Source organism: Oncorhynchus keta, chromosome 10 (assembly GCF_023373465.1).
Source record: "Oncorhynchus keta strain PuntledgeMale-10-30-2019 chromosome 10, Oket_V2, whole genome shotgun sequence".
In the NCBI taxonomy this organism is placed as follows: domain Eukaryota; kingdom Metazoa; phylum Chordata; class Actinopteri; order Salmoniformes; family Salmonidae; genus Oncorhynchus; species Oncorhynchus keta.
Window position 1 is genome coordinate 50,776,076 of NC_068430.1, and position 16,949 is coordinate 50,793,024.

Genomic DNA, 16,949 nt, shown 5'->3' on the forward strand with positions numbered 1-16,949 from the left:
GCTGTTAGTTTGTTTTCTTTCATTTGGCGCCGAATGAACATGACTTGACAAGGCTGTCAATGTAAGATCTGAAAGCATTAGTAGTCAAGTTGTACCGAGGTGATTGGGGTCGAGAGAAAGGGGACAGACGTTGTCTGGCTAACGAGGAATTATGAATAAGTGGGCACTCTGTGACTGTGTGTGTGTGTGCGCACACACACGCACACACACACACACACACACACACACACACACACACACACACACACACACACACACACACACACACACACACACACACACACACACACACACACACACACACACACACACACGAGTGAGTGAGCGAACAAGCGAGCGAGCTCATGGGTGTGTGTTTATACAGAGTGCTTGCATGCAAGTGTCTGTGTTTACAGAACAACGTGTGTGTTTGAGTTTGTCTATGTCTGGATGAGTGTGTGTGTCTAGGTGGAAGTACAGCGTGGATAGGTTGGATCTAAACAGGAAGATGATGGTGTGGGCATCTCCTTACGTGTTGTTGACGATCTGCAGCCGCTCGCCTTTCTTGAACGTCAGGTCCGAGGCAGTCCGTGACTCATAGTCGTAGAGCGCCACAAATGTAGTGACACCTCCTGTGGGACAGACACACACACAAACACTGTATCTTAGACATGGGAGATTTGGAATAACACACATCTGAGTAACAGCAAAAGGCAAAAAGTACAGTATCCTCTTCCTGCAATATACAGCTCATATTGATATAAACCTGAATATTAACATAGATTCATAGAACTGGGTATTATTTTTTCCGTAATCATTACTCAGGCAGGAGGATTACTAGCTCTGTTGCCCCCGCTTACATATGTTGTCTCAATTTAATATTTTGGCATTCGCATCTTAAAACATTACACTGGAGGTCTTTGCACTTCACCATCAGGAAAAAAAAAGAGGAAACACTGAGCTGTATATTACAATTTAGCATCTCCTGAAAAGAGATATCAGGCATTTACATTAAGGCTGCCCAATAGTCCTTGAAGGTAACAACATATATAGCTTACAAAAACCACCTGATTTAGAACGTGGAATCTCGGGCCTACATTGATTGGTTAATTAGTTGCTGGGGGGGATAACCTGAGCCTGCAGAAAATTCCCAATATGAGAGGGCAACCAATCTCTTTACAGGCAATGCAAAATAATTACTGACCTGTCTAGACACATAGTTAGATGCCTGGCGCTGAACTTGGATATTATAACGTTGTCTGGTCTGTGAGTCTTCAAAGTCAAACTGAAGATGGTGTTGCACTCTAAGCAGTTGCAGCCTTAAGGGAACACTTCAAATATGTTTTACTTCCTATATATGTGAAAATGGTGTGTTTCTATGTTTTGTAAGTCAAAAAGATAAGACACTGGTAGGTGCTGGATATCATGAACATGAGGTAAAAAATAAGCAAATTGTTCCTTTGCCTTCATTGTGAATCAGGGTGTTTTTCTAAGCGCTGCTTTAGAGCGACGGTGCCCAAACTCTGAACTACGCTTTAGGGCCTAAGGACATCAAATCCAGTTTAGTCTAGTTGATAAAAAAGGGGCATTCGTGTGAATGATGACATTTTGGATCTTCCTCAAACAAAATCCATAGAAAGATCCTTCGGGGAAGGATGTTTGCTTTACACTTAATCTGTACCCAAAATTATTATTGAGAAATAATTATTTAAAAGAAATGGGTGACATTTACATTCCAAAGGGACATGTAACATATTTCCATTTGACTGTTCCATAATGTTTTTCCCTGCTTCATGCAGCCCAGGCAGCATTGGAACGTCCTGCTCCACCTACCTGCTCCACCTACCTGTGAGGAGAGATGATGCTTTGGAAAGGCCATAAACTTTTAAATTAAATAAAAAAAGCCTCAACTATCAGAGCCAATCAACACTAGAAGGGCTAGAATCAGGGTTATGTTTATTAGAGCAAGCAACAGAAAACTTTTTTTAACCCTTTTTCAACAGAAAAACAAAAATGTGTGTTTCTTATGGGACAGGCAGTGCCTCACTGTTTTAGTTTGTTTTCTTTCATTTGGTGCCTAATGAATATGACCTGACAAGGCTGTCATTGTAAGATCTGAAATCATTCCATCTGAACATTCCACCTGCTCCACTTACCTGCCAGTGGTCCTCTGTGAGGAGAGATGATGCTGCCCGTGTGGTCCACCCCGCCGAACAGTGCCAGCTCAGGGGTGTTGGTGGGGGCATGCCCGGGGTGGTGGCCGCGCCTCATGCCCCCTACGGCGGGACTTCTGTTGGGGGTCTGAGTCTGCTGGGCTGGGCTGAGGTGGTGGCGCATGCTGTCCAAGCCTGTTCCAATGGTTCCATCCAGACTCAGTGAGCGCTGACCCGGCTCCTTAGGCTTGCTCTTGCCGACTCCCATCAGCAGGCCTGAGTAAAAGAAACAATGATTCAAATCTCAAGTTGATCCATTTCAATCTTTCTCAATGCAGATTAGACCTGTTTGATTCAATGCAATCTCTCAATTCAATTCTATACACTGAATTCAATTCCCTCAAGCCAGAACTCGTGATTGGATGGAGAGACACCACTCTTCCTGATTGGTTCTAACTAACCCCTTTCCGTGCAACGGTATAATCCTTCAGCAGGGTGGGGTTCATTAGGACCCAAACAAAATAAAACAGGCTGAAACAAGGAGGGGACTACCTGGACTTGTCCAACACGGCACACTTATTTTGTTTTCTATTGCAAAACATTTTAAAATAATGAAAACCAACCTGGTGAACACAACTATAAATAAATACAGATTTACACAATGAGACAGTGTATAATTGCGATGAACGGAAATATCGGACTTGGTCGAAGTTGGCAACAACGCTTGTCGTCATCATCTGTAATTCTAGTGTTAGTTCAAAACCGCTGCATTTCAAGTTGAATCCTGTTCTTACGTACTCTCAGTTACAAACATGGACACAAACACCAGTTCGATTCTTCTCTCTGCACAACAGAATGAGTCACAGTGAGGAAGCCTATTACAGGCTAGATGATACACATGCACACAGCTTGTTCCGTTGTGAGCAGCAGGCCTCTCAGTTCCAGACAGTTAGTGTGTGTTAGCAGCTGTTATGATCTGTCCCTGAGAACAGAAGCTCTGACACACACACACACACACACACACACACACACACACACACACACACACACACACACACACACACACACACACACACACACACACACACACACACACACACACACACACACACACACACACACACACACACGTCTCTCAAATCCAGTTTCCAACACACTCACTGACTGTGTGTGTGTACAGACAAGTTTCAATCTTTATTTGTCGTACGGGATAAGCATTGTATGCATCGTCCAATGAAATGCTTACCTACAGGTTCCTTCTCGAAAATGCAACAGCAATAAGAAATAGTCAAAAACAAGAATATGAACAAAGCAAATGGCATAAGTAAAATTCAGGAAGGCAATTTATAGTACAATATTTACTTGTGTATTGGGGAAAGGGGGATGGGGGGCAAGTGTATAAATTGAGCAGTATAATAAGAGTCTGGTAGCAGTCAGTTGTGCAAAGGTTGGGAGAATCAGAGCAGCTGGCCAGTCCAGTTCAAGTGTTCAGCAGTCTGATGGCTTATTCAGCAGTCTCATTCTCCGATACCGTCTGCCCGGCGGTAAGGGAGAGAACAGCTTGTGGCTGGGGTATGTGGGATCCTTAATAATGCTGCGTGCCTTCCTCAGCCTTCGTTTCGAGTAGATGTCCTGGATGGGTGGAAGCCCGGTCCCAGTGATGTACTGGGCCGTCTTCACCACCCACTGGAGGGCCTGGCGGTTGTGGACGGAGAAATTTCCTTACCAGGCCATGGTGCAACTAGTTAGTACGCTCTAGATAGTGCTGTGGTATTATTTGGAGAGAACCCGGGGCAGCATGCAGAATTTATTCAGCCGTCTTAGGAAGTAGAGATGCTGTTGCGCAAGAGTGATGGTGTTGTTGGTCCAGGACAAGTAAGTCCTTGGTGATGTGGACTCCAAGGAATTTAAAACTCGTGACTCTCTCTACTACAGTCCCATTGATGTAGATTGGGACATTATCCCTCATCTGATATCTGAAGTCAACAATCAACTCCTTTGTTTTGCTCATGTTTTCGTCATGACACCGCAACACCATTTCACTTACCTCCTCCCTAAAGGCTGACTCGGCGCTGTTGGTTATCAGGCCTACAACCGTGGTGTCGTCAGCAAACTTTATGATGGAGTTGGTGACGTGCAAAGCCACACAGTCGTGGACGAACAGCAGAGGACTGAGGACACCCCTGGGGCACCCCAGTGCTAAGAGGTGCTGTTGCCAATCCTCACAGCATGTGGTCTGCCCGTCAGGAAGTCCAGGGTTCAGTTGCAGAGGGTGGTGTCCAGACCCAGTGCTCTGAGCTTGGTGTCGAGCTTGAAGGGAACAATAGTGTTGAATGCTGAACTGTAGTCAATTTACACATATGTGCTCCTGTTGTCGAGATGTGTTACGGCCGTGTGAACACAGCCAGGGTTGAGTGTGACTAACAGAGGGTGGGGGAGGAGCAGATTAACTGGGAAGAGCTAAAAAAAGGAATGGGGGGTGCTACTGCAGCATGAGGTTGTGGTTGTGTCTGTGTTGCTGCATTTGTCCATGTGTGTGAATGGATTTTTAGACACATTCGAGTGCAGGTGTGGAGATTTCTTCTCTGTTTTGGGGTTTTTAAGACATTGTTGTGTGTGTGTGTGTGTGTGTGTGTGTACTCAGATGAAAAGGTAAGGAACATGCTGTGTGTGTGCGTTCATGCGTGTGCATTCATGCTTGGGCTGGGCGATATGGCCAAAATAATATATCACAGTATTTCAAAATAAAAAATAAAAAAAGTTTTTGAATGATAAAATTACTACATTTGCTTTATGAGTAGTGAGTGATCCTAGGGTGCTTTATGAGTAGTGAGTGATCCTAGGGTGCTTTATGAGTAGTGAGTGATCCTAGGGTGCTTTATGAGTAGTGAGTGATCCTAGGGTGGCAACACATACATTCTAAGTGATTTCAATAAGTCTTTCTCCATTCTGATTTATACCGTTCAAATTCGACTAAAACAAATTTCAGCACTTTTATCATTTCTGCATTTCCTGTATTCAATTGCAGTGGTGGAAAAAGGAAAAGTGAAAGCCACCCAGTAAAATACTACTTGAGTAATAGTCTAAAAGTATTTGGATGTAAATATACTTAATTATCAAAAGACAATGTAAATGATAAAATGTACTTAAGTATCAAAAGTAAAAGTATAAATAATTTCAAATTCCTTATTATTAAGCAAACTAGATGGCACCATTTAATTTTTGACATTTACGGATAGCCAGGGGCACACTCCAACACTCATAATTTACAAACAAAGCATTTGTGTTTAGTGAGTCCTCCAGATCAGAGGCAGTAGATGACCAGGGATGTTCTCTTGACAAGTGTATGAATTGGACCAAGTTAAAGTAAAAGTTGTCAAAATAATAAATAAATAGTAAAGTAAAGTACAGATACCCCAAAAAATATGTTATCTTAAAGTACTTTACACCACTGCTCAATTGAGATCATTTCCACACTGCCACCACGTAGGGCTGCACGATATGGGCAAATAATCTAGGACTTATTTTTAGTCAAATGTTGCAATTGCGATTTTATTTGCGATTTTGAGCAAAACTGTTGGAATCATGGAAATAGAATGACCATTTTAATTCTATAATTAGAACTTTGAATACAGTGTTGTTTGACATGACAACAAATTAAAATGCCAAGGAGGAGTTATTGGGACAGGGTAGGAACAAAAGTGTGTTTAAGTGTTTCCTATAAGCTTTGGCAACATTGCATGCTTTCTCTTAGCTACTTCATGTAGCTAACATATTCTTGCTTGCATATTCCTCTTTGATTTAGAAGATAATGTTGCACAAACAACATGCTGATTTAGGTCTACACCATCACTGTTATTATCAGGCTGTATTAGCGAGCTACATTTGCACTTACTAAATACATATATTAGCTCGCTAGCTATTTGTATTAGCGTCTCACAAGATTTAGGGGAACTTGCTAAGAAAAGAAGCTAGCGGTTTGCTTGTGTATGAAACACAAACTAATTGTGTCATTATAGAACGCTAGTGGATTTATATTATGAAGCAAAGTGAAAACAGCATTGTTGTCAACAACATTGTTGCCTGTGCTGCATTGACCTGGCAGACTGAATGCGTCTCGTGGTTAGTGTTGCCAACTCCTCAGTAAGGAAAGTAGCTATTGGCTGTCCTAAAAGTCGCTAAATGACATCACCTAATTTGCATAATTGGCTTATGTGCATGTAATTGTGATGGACGTTGTAGGAGAAAGAAATAACGTTGTGGGAGAGACAAACAGTGAGTAAAACACACCCTAAATATGTTTAGAACTTCAAATGAATTTTCTTCTGTCGATTCTTGTTTTTTTAAATGTCACAATTCCAACCCTCCTCCTTTATCCGGGCTTGGGACCTGCAAAAGTGACCCAAAAGAGACAAAAGAGTAACTTTGTATTTTATTTATTTATTTAGTTTAGTTTTCTTAATTTGGTTTGGTTTTAACCTTATGGTCCACTTAGGAGCCTACAACAAGTAAAACAGTAAAACATGAACATTTTTAACCATAACATTTTTTTTTGTTTGTTTGCATACAATCTAAATGGACCAAGAGACAATAGAAAAAAAACTGTCAATGGCAATGTGAGAAATGTATGGTAACTAGTCTGGCCCTAATTCAGGTTAATTGTTTTTTTTTTTTATGCGCGATTATTTTGCAGTGTGGACGTGGAGGGGTGAACATCTCCTGCTCTGACTGCAGCTGGGAGGGACTGCTGCATGAGGACTGGGCCGCCTGTGAGTGCTGCTCGTTGAGAAGAGTAAGAACGATACGTGCTTTCACGTCAGTCTCCAAAAGTCTCCAATAACACCAGAAAAAGTCGCTAGATTTGTTGTTAGTCGCTTTTTTGAAAATGTGCCGCTAGAGGGGTCTGAATACACGCTAAATATAGTGACTGCTCGTGGTTGAGGAACATCAAATGCGCTCCTTGAGTGACGAGATCTGTGTGGAAAGTGGCACGGAGGAAAGAGCGGAGAGAGAGGACTCAAGTAGCGAAGTAAACTATAAATATTGACATTACACATGGCGTATCACATTTAACAAACCAAACACCGGTATAGAAGGTAAAGTTTTTAAAAAACAAACTGGTCCCTGCATCAATACCGGTATATCATAACATTCGGTATACCGCCCAGCCCTAGTTCATGCATGCACACCTTCAGAGGAAAAGGAAAAACATCCTGCTGTGTGCATCTATAAATACAGATGGGAATGTGTGTGAGAATGCATGGCTCTGATTTATCTGTAGTCAGAATGAAGGCCAGCCCAGTGGGGGGGAATAACGTTTTCCTCAGTGTCATGCTGCTTAGTCACACAGAGAGACAGCCGGGGGGTAGATGACAGCTCAATGTTAGTGGGCGTTTGATGAGACTGCAGGTCACTGGAATTGTGGAACCAAAGGACAAAATAACGTACACAAGCCTGGCCCTGGACAAAATACCATCAGCTGGGGTCTAAAGTCTGTACCAACGTATTAGCTTAGCATAGTGGTGACTAGCTAGTTATGCTAGCTTGCACATAAGCTGGGCTCTGGACCAAACAGCATCCAGGCCAAAAGCCATACCAATGTTGTAGCATTAACTATATAGTTGAAGCTAGCTTAGCTATCATGTGCACATGTCTAGATTGTGACAAAACACCAGCATCAAGGGCCAAAAGCCTATACCGATGTCCTAGTATGGTGGAAGTTTAGCTGGTTGAAGTGACATCGCCTTCCCTGAGAACTGGTTCATTATGTTCAGTAGGCTACAAAATGGAGAAAGCTAATTGAAACATAAGTTTGGGTAGTTTTATTTTTTTTTATTTTTATTTCACCTTTATTTAACCAGGTAGGCTAGTTGAGAACAAGTTCTCATTTGCAACTGCGACCTGGCCAAGATAAAGCATAGCAGTGTGAACAGACAACACAGAGTTACACATGGAGTAAACAATTAGCAAGTCAATAACACAGTAGAAAAAATGGGCAGTCTATATACAATGTGTGCAAAAGGCATGAGGAGGTAGGCGAATAATACAATTTTGCAGATTAACACTGGAGTGATAAATGATCAGATGGGCATGTACAGGTAGAGATATTGGTGTGCAAAAGAGCAGAAAAGTAAATAAATAAAAACAGTATAAAAACAGTATGGGAATGAGGTAGGTGAAAAAGGGTGAGCTATTTACCTATAGACTATGTACAGCTGCAGCGATCGGTTAGCTGCTCGGATAGCTGATGTTTGAAGTTGGTGAGGGAGATAAAAGTCTCCAACTTCAGCGATTTTTGCAATTCGTTCAGTCACAGGCAGCAGAGTACTGGAACGAAAGGCGGCAAATGAGGTGTTGGCTTTAGGGATGATCAGTGAGATACACCTGCTGGAGCGCGTGCTACGGATGGGTGTTGCCATCGTGACCAGTGAACTGAGATAAGGCGGAGCTTTACCTAGCATGGACTTGTAAATGACCTGGAGCCAGTGGGTCTGGCGAAAATGTAGTGAGGGCCAGCCGACTAGAGCATACAAGTCGCAGTGGTGGGTGGTATAAGGTGCTTTAGTGACAAAACGGATGGCACTGTGATAGACTGCATCCAGTTTGCTGAGTAGAGTGTTGGAAGCCATTTTGTAGATGACATCGCCGAAGTCGAGGATCGGTAGGATAGTCAGTTTTACTAGGGTAAGCTTGGCAGCGTGAGTGAAGGAGGCTTTGTTGCGGAATAGAAAGCCGACTCTGGATTTGATTTTTGATTGGAGATGTTTGATGTGAGTCTGGAAGGAGAGTTTGCAGTCTAGCCAGACACCTAGGTACTTATAGATGTCCACATATTCAAGGTTGGAACCATCCAGGGTGGTGATGCTAGTCGGGCATGCGGGTGCAGGCAGCGATCGGTTGAAAAGCATGCATTTGGTTTTACTCGTTTAAGAGCAGTTGGAGGCCACGGAAGGAGTGTAGTACATCCAGTTTCTATCTACTGAGAATGGCCCATTTCTTTATTTTCTTTTTTCCCCAAAAAGCTTTGGTTTTAGTGGTAAAAAAAAAAAAGCTTTGGTTTTAGTGGTATACCAGTAAGCCTACTACTGACAGCAGCATTACAGAGTGCAGAGGTCTGACGGAAGGCAGTGTTGTGCAGAATACCGATGTGGTTGCTAAACTAGCACATGCTACATTAAAACAGCATGCAACTTATTGTAGAAAACCCTACATCCCTAATTAATTTTTCATTACCTGATTTAAAGAACATCCCAATGAACCTGTGACCCAGGCTACTGTTCATAGAAAGATGGGTTTCCATGGTTACGGGTTTGGTTCATCACAAGGTTTCTCTCTATGAACAACACATGGCCATTTTTCTTGCCCCTAAGCTTGCATTTGAAAAATTAGTGTATTGCTCAGTGAACTGTGACAAAAGATAAGCAGAGTGCCATACAAATCGATTGAAAATCTATAGGAAGAGAGACCATAGTGACAGAACAAGGTTGAGATACATCCCAACCCCTTTTGCCTTCAACTGGAGGTAAAGCTTAATCGCTAGAGCTGTCTGCTGTACAGGATGCACTAAATCACTTCAAAACAGCCATCAAGGTTGTCTCTCGATTCTCGATCTTTCTCCCGAGGTGTGCACTTCCACACTCCTTGTCATCGATTTAAAAGCTTTGGGTTGGTGCAAGCATTGGCTGGCTATTTCCCACCATTGTTCCTACACATCAATGAGGGAGGATTGTGCATTAAGCAGAAGGGTAGAGAATTGAAATGCAACCATGCTCCTGTTCAGTGATATCACCTGGGCCACCTTTAGTACACAACTTGCCCATAGAAATGTCAGGAACAGAGCTGACTTGAGTCCATAATCTACATGTACATGTTTTTTTTTTTTTATGTACATGTTTGTTCTACATACTGCATTTCTATTTGAACGTTCCACAATATTGTGCCCTACTGTCACCGATCAGTATCAATGAGGCTTTTCAGGAGAAGAGGGAAGGAAGCAATTTAGGAGTTTCAAAACCTCTCAAGGGACTGTGACTGCTCTTTGACAGGAGGACAATGTGACCAGCACACCCATAGTAGCCTAAAAGTTAGTGTGTAAACAACGGAACTAATGCTGCAGCTGCACAACTAGTAGCACATCCCCTAATATGGAGCAAGAAAGCTTGAACAAAAGGATCTGTGATGATGTGATTTGTTCCCAGTTACAATACTCAGAGATAGGAAGACAGCGAGCGAAAGAGACATTGATAGGAAGAGAGCGAGCGAAAGGGTGATGGATAGGAAGAGAGCGAGCGAGAGGGAGATGGAAAGGTGGACTGAGGAAGAGGAGAGGGACTGATTTGGTGGTTGGTTGAAAACCAGAATCAACCAACCAACCACTCCTCTCACTGCCAACCAATGTTAACAGGCACCTGAGGATGAAGACAGATCAACATCTTTTTTCGTTCCATAAAAAAAATGCAGGTTCTCCATTCCATAGGAAGTCTAGCGTGTAGTTCCAATTCATGGAAGAAATACAAAATGTTTGAATGAATGGGGTGTTTAAATATGTGGTGCTAGTGAGGGGAATTGTAAGGAGTTTTGTATTAGGAATCTAAATATAGGTTTAGGGGCAGTTCCTTTGAGTTCCATACAGGGGAAACCAAACTCATTTGAGTTCAAAGTCCTAAAACACAAAAATGACAATGGGGGTGCGCATATGCAGTGTGAGAAAAGCCATAGCTAGGCATCCATAGCCATGTGTACTGTAGAGTATGTGAATGTACTGTGTGCATGCATGTACAGTGCCTTCGGAAAGTATTCAGACCCCTTGACCTTTTCAACATTTTGTTACATTACAGCCTTATTCTAAATTTTAAAAATTCCTCTGCAATCTACACACAATACCTCATAATAACAAAGTGACAACAGGATTTTAGAAATTATAGCACAAAAAAAAACCAGATGCCTTATTTACATAAGTATTCAGACCTTTTCCTATGAGACTTGAAAATTTAGCTCATGTGCATCCTGTTTCCATTGATCATCCTTGAGATGTTTCTACAACTTGATTGGAGTCCACCTGTGGTATTTAAATTGATTTGGAAAGGCACACACACCTTTCAATTTAAGGTCCCACAGTTGACAGTGGATGGCAGAGCATAAAGCAAGTCATGAGGTTGAAGGAATTGTCCGTAGAGCTCCGAGACAGGATTGTGTCGAGGCACAGGTCTGGGGAAGGGATACCAAAACATTTCTCCAGTATTGAAGGTCTCCAAGTACACAGTAGGTTCCATCATTCTTAAATGGAAGAGGTTTGGAACCACCAAGACTTCCTAGAGCTGGCCGCCTGGCCAAACTAAGCAATAGGGGAGAAGGGCCTTGGTCAGGGAGGTGACCAAGAACCCGATGGTCACTCTGACAGAGCTCCAGAGTCCCTCTGTGGAGATGGGAGAACCTTCCAGATGGACAACCATCTCGGAAGCACTTCATCAATCAGGCCTTTATGGTAGTGGCCAGACGGAAGCCACTCCTCAATAAAAGTCACATGACAGCCTGCTTGGGAGTTTACCAAAAGACACCTAAAGACTCTTGGACCATGAGAAGCAAGATTCTCTGGTCTGATGAAACCAAGATTGAACCCTTTGAACTGAATCCAAAGCGTCACGTCTGGAGGAAACCTTGCACCATCCCTATGGTGAAGCATGGGTGGCAGCATCATGCTTTGGGGATGTTTTTCAGTGGCAGAGACTGGATCGAGGGAAAGATGAACAGAGCAAAGTACAGAGAGATCCTTGACATAGACCTGCTCCAGAGAGCTCAGGAACTCCAACTGGGGCGAAGGTTCACCTTCCAACAGGACAACGACCCTAAGCACACAGCCAAGACAACGCAGGAGTGGCTTCGGGACAAGTCTCTGAATGTCCTTGAGTGGCCCAGCCAGAACCTGGACCCTAATCGAACATCTCTGGAGAGACCTGAAAATAGCTGTGCAGCAACGCCTCCCATCCAACCGGACAGCTTGAGAGGATCTGCAGACAAGAATGGGAGAAACTTCCCAAATACAGATGTGCCAAACTTGTAGCGTCATACCAAAGAAGAGCGGCTGTAACCGCTGCCAAATGTGCTTCTACAAAGTACTGAGTAAAAGGTCAATACTTATGTAAATGTGATATTTCAGTTTATTTTTGATAAATTAGCTAAATTGTCTAAACTGTTTTTGCTTAGTCATTATGTGGTATTTTGTGTGTAGATTGAGGGAGAAAAAAAACAATTTAAGCAATTTTAGAATAATGCTGTAATGTAACCAAATTAGGAAAAAGTCAAGGGGTCTGAAAACTTTCCGAATGCACTGTATGTATGTGTGTGCGTACAACATGAGGGAAAATACAGTTTGATGGCATGTTCCACATACCAAGCAAGGCAAATACAAAAATTGTAATCCCCACATTCAACGAATTATGGTTATAGTTCCTACATGTGTTACTGCTCCATTGATGAAATTAGTTGAGACTTTGATGGGGGTTAATGGGACAATCGAAAGACTCATCTTGTTTTTTCCCTGGAGGGGGAAACAAGCATGTTTATCAAGATCAAAAGTGAACAAAAAAAGGAGTGTGTGCTCCTCATTATGGCTTAGGTCTACCCTGTTCCTCGGAGTAAATACAAACATGGTTAAATAGGAAAATATTCAGATATTTTCGATTTAGAAAATATCCATAATCCTCAGAACAATCCACAATTCTGCTAAATATAGCCTGGCCACTGAATTGAGGCTTGGTTCACAGAAGAACATACAAAATGGAAGTGATATACATTTTCAACAATGCTTGGACTTGCCAGATAGGTGGAACAAGGGTGTGTCAAATGGCACCCTATTCCCTATATAGTGCACTACTTTTGAGAATAAGGTTATAGGTCTCTGGTCCAGATTAGTGCACTATATATTAGGAATAGGGTGCCATGAGAGATGTAGCCCAAGATTGGACGAAGAATCACCTTGATGTTGTCTCGTGGTCCCTGTAAAAGGACGTCAAAAGCTTTGATAAAAGAACTTCACAGGAGACGGCAGTGTCTCCGCAGTCCTGGAGTCCTTGTCTCACCCCAACTCTCCAGAAAACCAGGTTTTATCGGCCTGTCCCATCTAATCTTCTCTCCTCCATGGCAGTGCACAGAGAATGAATGGAGAGGGGGAAGAGGGGGGAGCGGAGCAGAGGAGTGCAGCCAGGGGAGAACCCAGCAGATAAACTCGACGCTGGATCCACTTCCTCTGTCCGTCACTTAATGCGGTACTCTCCCTGAAGCAACGAAAGGAGGCATCGTTAGGCCATGTTCCACACTGTAAGAAGGGGAAGTAGATACACAGTATCAACCATTAGCAGACAATGAGCCATGTAAACAGACTTAAATAGGAACTGGGCTTCTGTTCCCTTTAATGAGGCACATTATATAGGCTCTTTTGAACCCATATCAGTCCTTGGAGAAATCCTTAGGGGAAGCACATCAACAAGATCCTATCGACATAGAAAGACTCAACAGCACATACAGTACATCTGATATTAAAAATATCCGATTGACTAAAGCTATCCTTATATTGGTACGGGTGTTATGAACCGGTGTATGGGAGCATTTGAGGCTGTGTTATTCTATTATAATGCAATGGTGTATTTAAGCCACACTTGAACAATAGCCTCCATTTAGCTATGCTGACACTTGGCAACATCCCATGCCAAAATTCCCAGGGATGCACACCTGTTTCATTCAAACCAGTAAATGTGGGCTGTAGCAAAAAAATATATATCAAGCGATTGGGGTCAAGCATAAACTGTATATGATGTACACAACTGTGCCCCTGTCCAAATCATAATATTTGTATAACCAAAATGCCGGAAAAAATGTTGCGCACCAGACGGTCACTATTTACGCAAGTTAACGTATTGTAACCACATTGGTGAAAGATGTGTTATTATAAAGGTTATTAGCTAGGGTATATATTTAAGTGCAGATCATGCACATACATACTGATCTTAACCCGCTTTAATTGGTAGGTTATAATTGGGCTGTATGAATCAGAGCAGGTGCTGTTACAACTTCATTTCAATCGAGGAGGGGTCGAGCATGCATTATTGTATAGTAGCCTATGTTAGCTATGCGATGGGGGTGAAATTTGTCAACAACATACTCAATGAATGACGTAGAATATAAATGCTAGGGTGAAATTGCCAAAAAATTATACTGTCAATTGAGAACACTGTGGGGTGGTGGGGATGCGAGCAATGTGAACCAACAAGAGAAAAGCTGATTACGAATCCTTTGTGTAATGTCAAGCAAATGTATTATACTAAAATGTCTGGACATTCCTTCACTTGGCCTCAGATACACTAGTATTGTAGGCTAGTCAACACTCACCTTTGAAGCAAGCGTCTTGAGGTTCACGCAAGGCACAGAAGAGTGAGTACAGAACCAAATCAAATCTTCACAGTCGTCTTCATTTCATGAAAAGGATTCGAAAACGAAAGAGATCGAACTTATTTGAAGAAACTAGTAGTGAAAGAAAATCCCATTTAGAGAATTTAGGTGTTTAAGTGTTGCGAGGTCATGAAGAGCAGAGGGCACAATTTAGATTTCGGTAGCGATCCACTTCGCTAAAATAAACGCAAGTAGGCTATGGAAATTAATATGAGTAAAATTAAGTAGGCGCAGTGATAAATTAGGGCTATGACATTAATCCTTGTGCCATATACGAGGGATATGGTGAAAACCTTTCTTGTATTGAAAAAAAGGCAAGATCATGTGCATCAGTGACGAAACAAGACAGCACAAATATGATAGGGGAGGATGGAGCGTATTACGTTTTTTACGCAACTAGATGGAGTCAGGAATAACACATTTACCGTCCAAACACTTAAAAGACACACCCTATCCCTTCAAATTAAGTGGACACTTCTGATGACGTGTCATGACGTCTGACGAGTATACACTTGCAGGGCGAGGGAGGAAGGATTTTGAAAATATTTTTTATATATATATTTTTTTATTAACAACAAATCAATGCAGGAAGTACATGTGAGAACACAATTATATATACACATAATATACAAAGGACAATTGGGATAAGGGTACAATATCACATTACACAAGGACCTTAATTAAGGGACATACATACTCTTACAAACTCATACATACTATAATTATTAACAGCTTTTTCGTTAGTAGAGTATTTCATTGTCTTAAAATACAGTTAAATGTATTTTTGTAAGTTAAGAAAATGTGGTGTTTTGTTTGTAAATGTACATTTGTGAATATTAACTTTGTCCAAAAGAATAATGAAATGAATTACATAAAAATGTTTCAGCTTATTTCTATCATAGGTAAAGAATCCAAGCAGTACAGTACATCTCTCCGCAACAGTGTAAGATCTTCATAAATGTTTTCAATTATAAATCTACTGATGCCTTGCCACAGTTTTCTTACATGAATACAATGCCAAAAAAAGATGCAACACTGTTTCTGGGTGGTCATTACAAAAGGAACAATTTGAGTTGATGTTTTCCTTAAACTTCTTCATATAGTGGTTGGCAGGATAATATTTATGAATAATTTTAAAGAAAACTTCCTTAATTTTGTTAACAAGTAGGTATGTGTGTTGGAACATCCAAACTTTTTTTCCAACAGATATTATCAATAAATCCATTCCAATAAGGCATGACATAATCCTGCTGAAACAAGGTTCGTATCGCTCCGTTGTTGAATGGACCAAAAGAGAAACAAATCTGTCCTACTGATGAGTCAACAGGGTCAACAGAAGGTAGGCTCTGAGGGTCAGGTCTTGACACATTCCTGAATAATAAAGCAACGCCTGAGGGAATGCCATCTAAAACAATTGCACATTTTGTAGGTGTCACAGGGACCTTGTAAAGTGATAAGAATTCCTTATAACTAAGTAAAAGACCCTCTGCATTTACCAGTTGGCTCACCAATAAGATATTATTTTGGAACCAATATTCTAAAAACAAAGAAATATTGTTATACAATATATCCCAATTATTCCCTATATAATATCTGTGTGGAGAAAAATGATGCTTATAAATTAAGGACCATGACAAGAAAACCTGCCGATGAAAAGCAGAAAGTTTCACTGGAACTTTGTCAATATTATAATTGCAAACCAATATGAAGTTAAGGCCACTAAAAGTAGAGAAGACATGATGAGGAATAAAATTCCACATAGAAGTGGGTCTTCTTAGGAATTGTTTTATCCAATTGATCTTAAAAGTATTATTTAAGGTAATAAAGTCCAGAAAAATAAGCCCACCATTCTCATAAGTGTTCATTACAACAGTTGTCCTAATGTAATGGGAATGGTTTCTCCATAGAAAGTTGAAAAGCATCTGGTCTATGTCCTTGCTTATTTTACCATCAAGATATAAAGATAGAGCGCCATATGTTAGTCTAGAGATACCTTCAGCCTTGGTTATTAGGACTATTCCTTTTAAAGACAAGTCCCTCTGTAGCCATTGATGTAGCTTCTTCTGGGGGTTTTTAATAAGAGGGTTCAAATTTAGCAAGCCTCTAGACTTCTGATCCTTTGTAATGGTAATGCCTAAATATGTAAGTTCTTCTTTAACTGTAAAACCATAATATGAGGGAGTCACACAATCTTTGACAGCCATGAGCTCACATTTATTAATGTTAAGATATACACCAGACGCTTTGGAAAAGGATTGTTATCACATTGATCGATATGGGAATTTGGTTAGCTTCTTTCAGAAAGTGTAGTGTCGTCAGCCAGCTGGTTTATAATCATTTCTTTACCAGCTATGGAAATACCTTGTACAGGAC

General features: G+C 41.4%; 1 protein-coding gene across 4 annotated transcripts in view; it reads right to left on the bottom strand.

Annotated features, from left to right (window-relative positions):
- LOC118388924 (proto-oncogene tyrosine-protein kinase Src-like) overlaps nt 1-14,960 on the bottom strand; it is a 36,889-nt gene extending 21,929 nt beyond the window's left edge. For 2 of the 4 annotated variants that reach the window (XM_035778528.1, XM_035778525.1), the window contains exons 1-4: nt 14,517-14,960; nt 13,107-13,446; nt 2,136-2,408; nt 512-611 (exon numbers count right to left, since the gene is read on the bottom strand). In XM_035778528.1, the coding sequence (XP_035634421.1) occupies nt 512-611; nt 2,136-2,400 (365 nt within the window). In that variant the 5' untranslated portion in view covers nt 2,401-2,408; nt 13,107-13,446; nt 14,517-14,960. Of the gene's footprint in view, nt 1-511; nt 612-2,135; nt 2,409-4,179; nt 4,528-13,106; nt 13,447-14,516 lie in introns of those variants that run through there. The other 2 variants (XM_035778526.1, XM_035778527.2) reach the window with 2 other exon arrangements.
- Nucleotides 14,961-16,949: the final 1,989 nt, after the last annotated feature.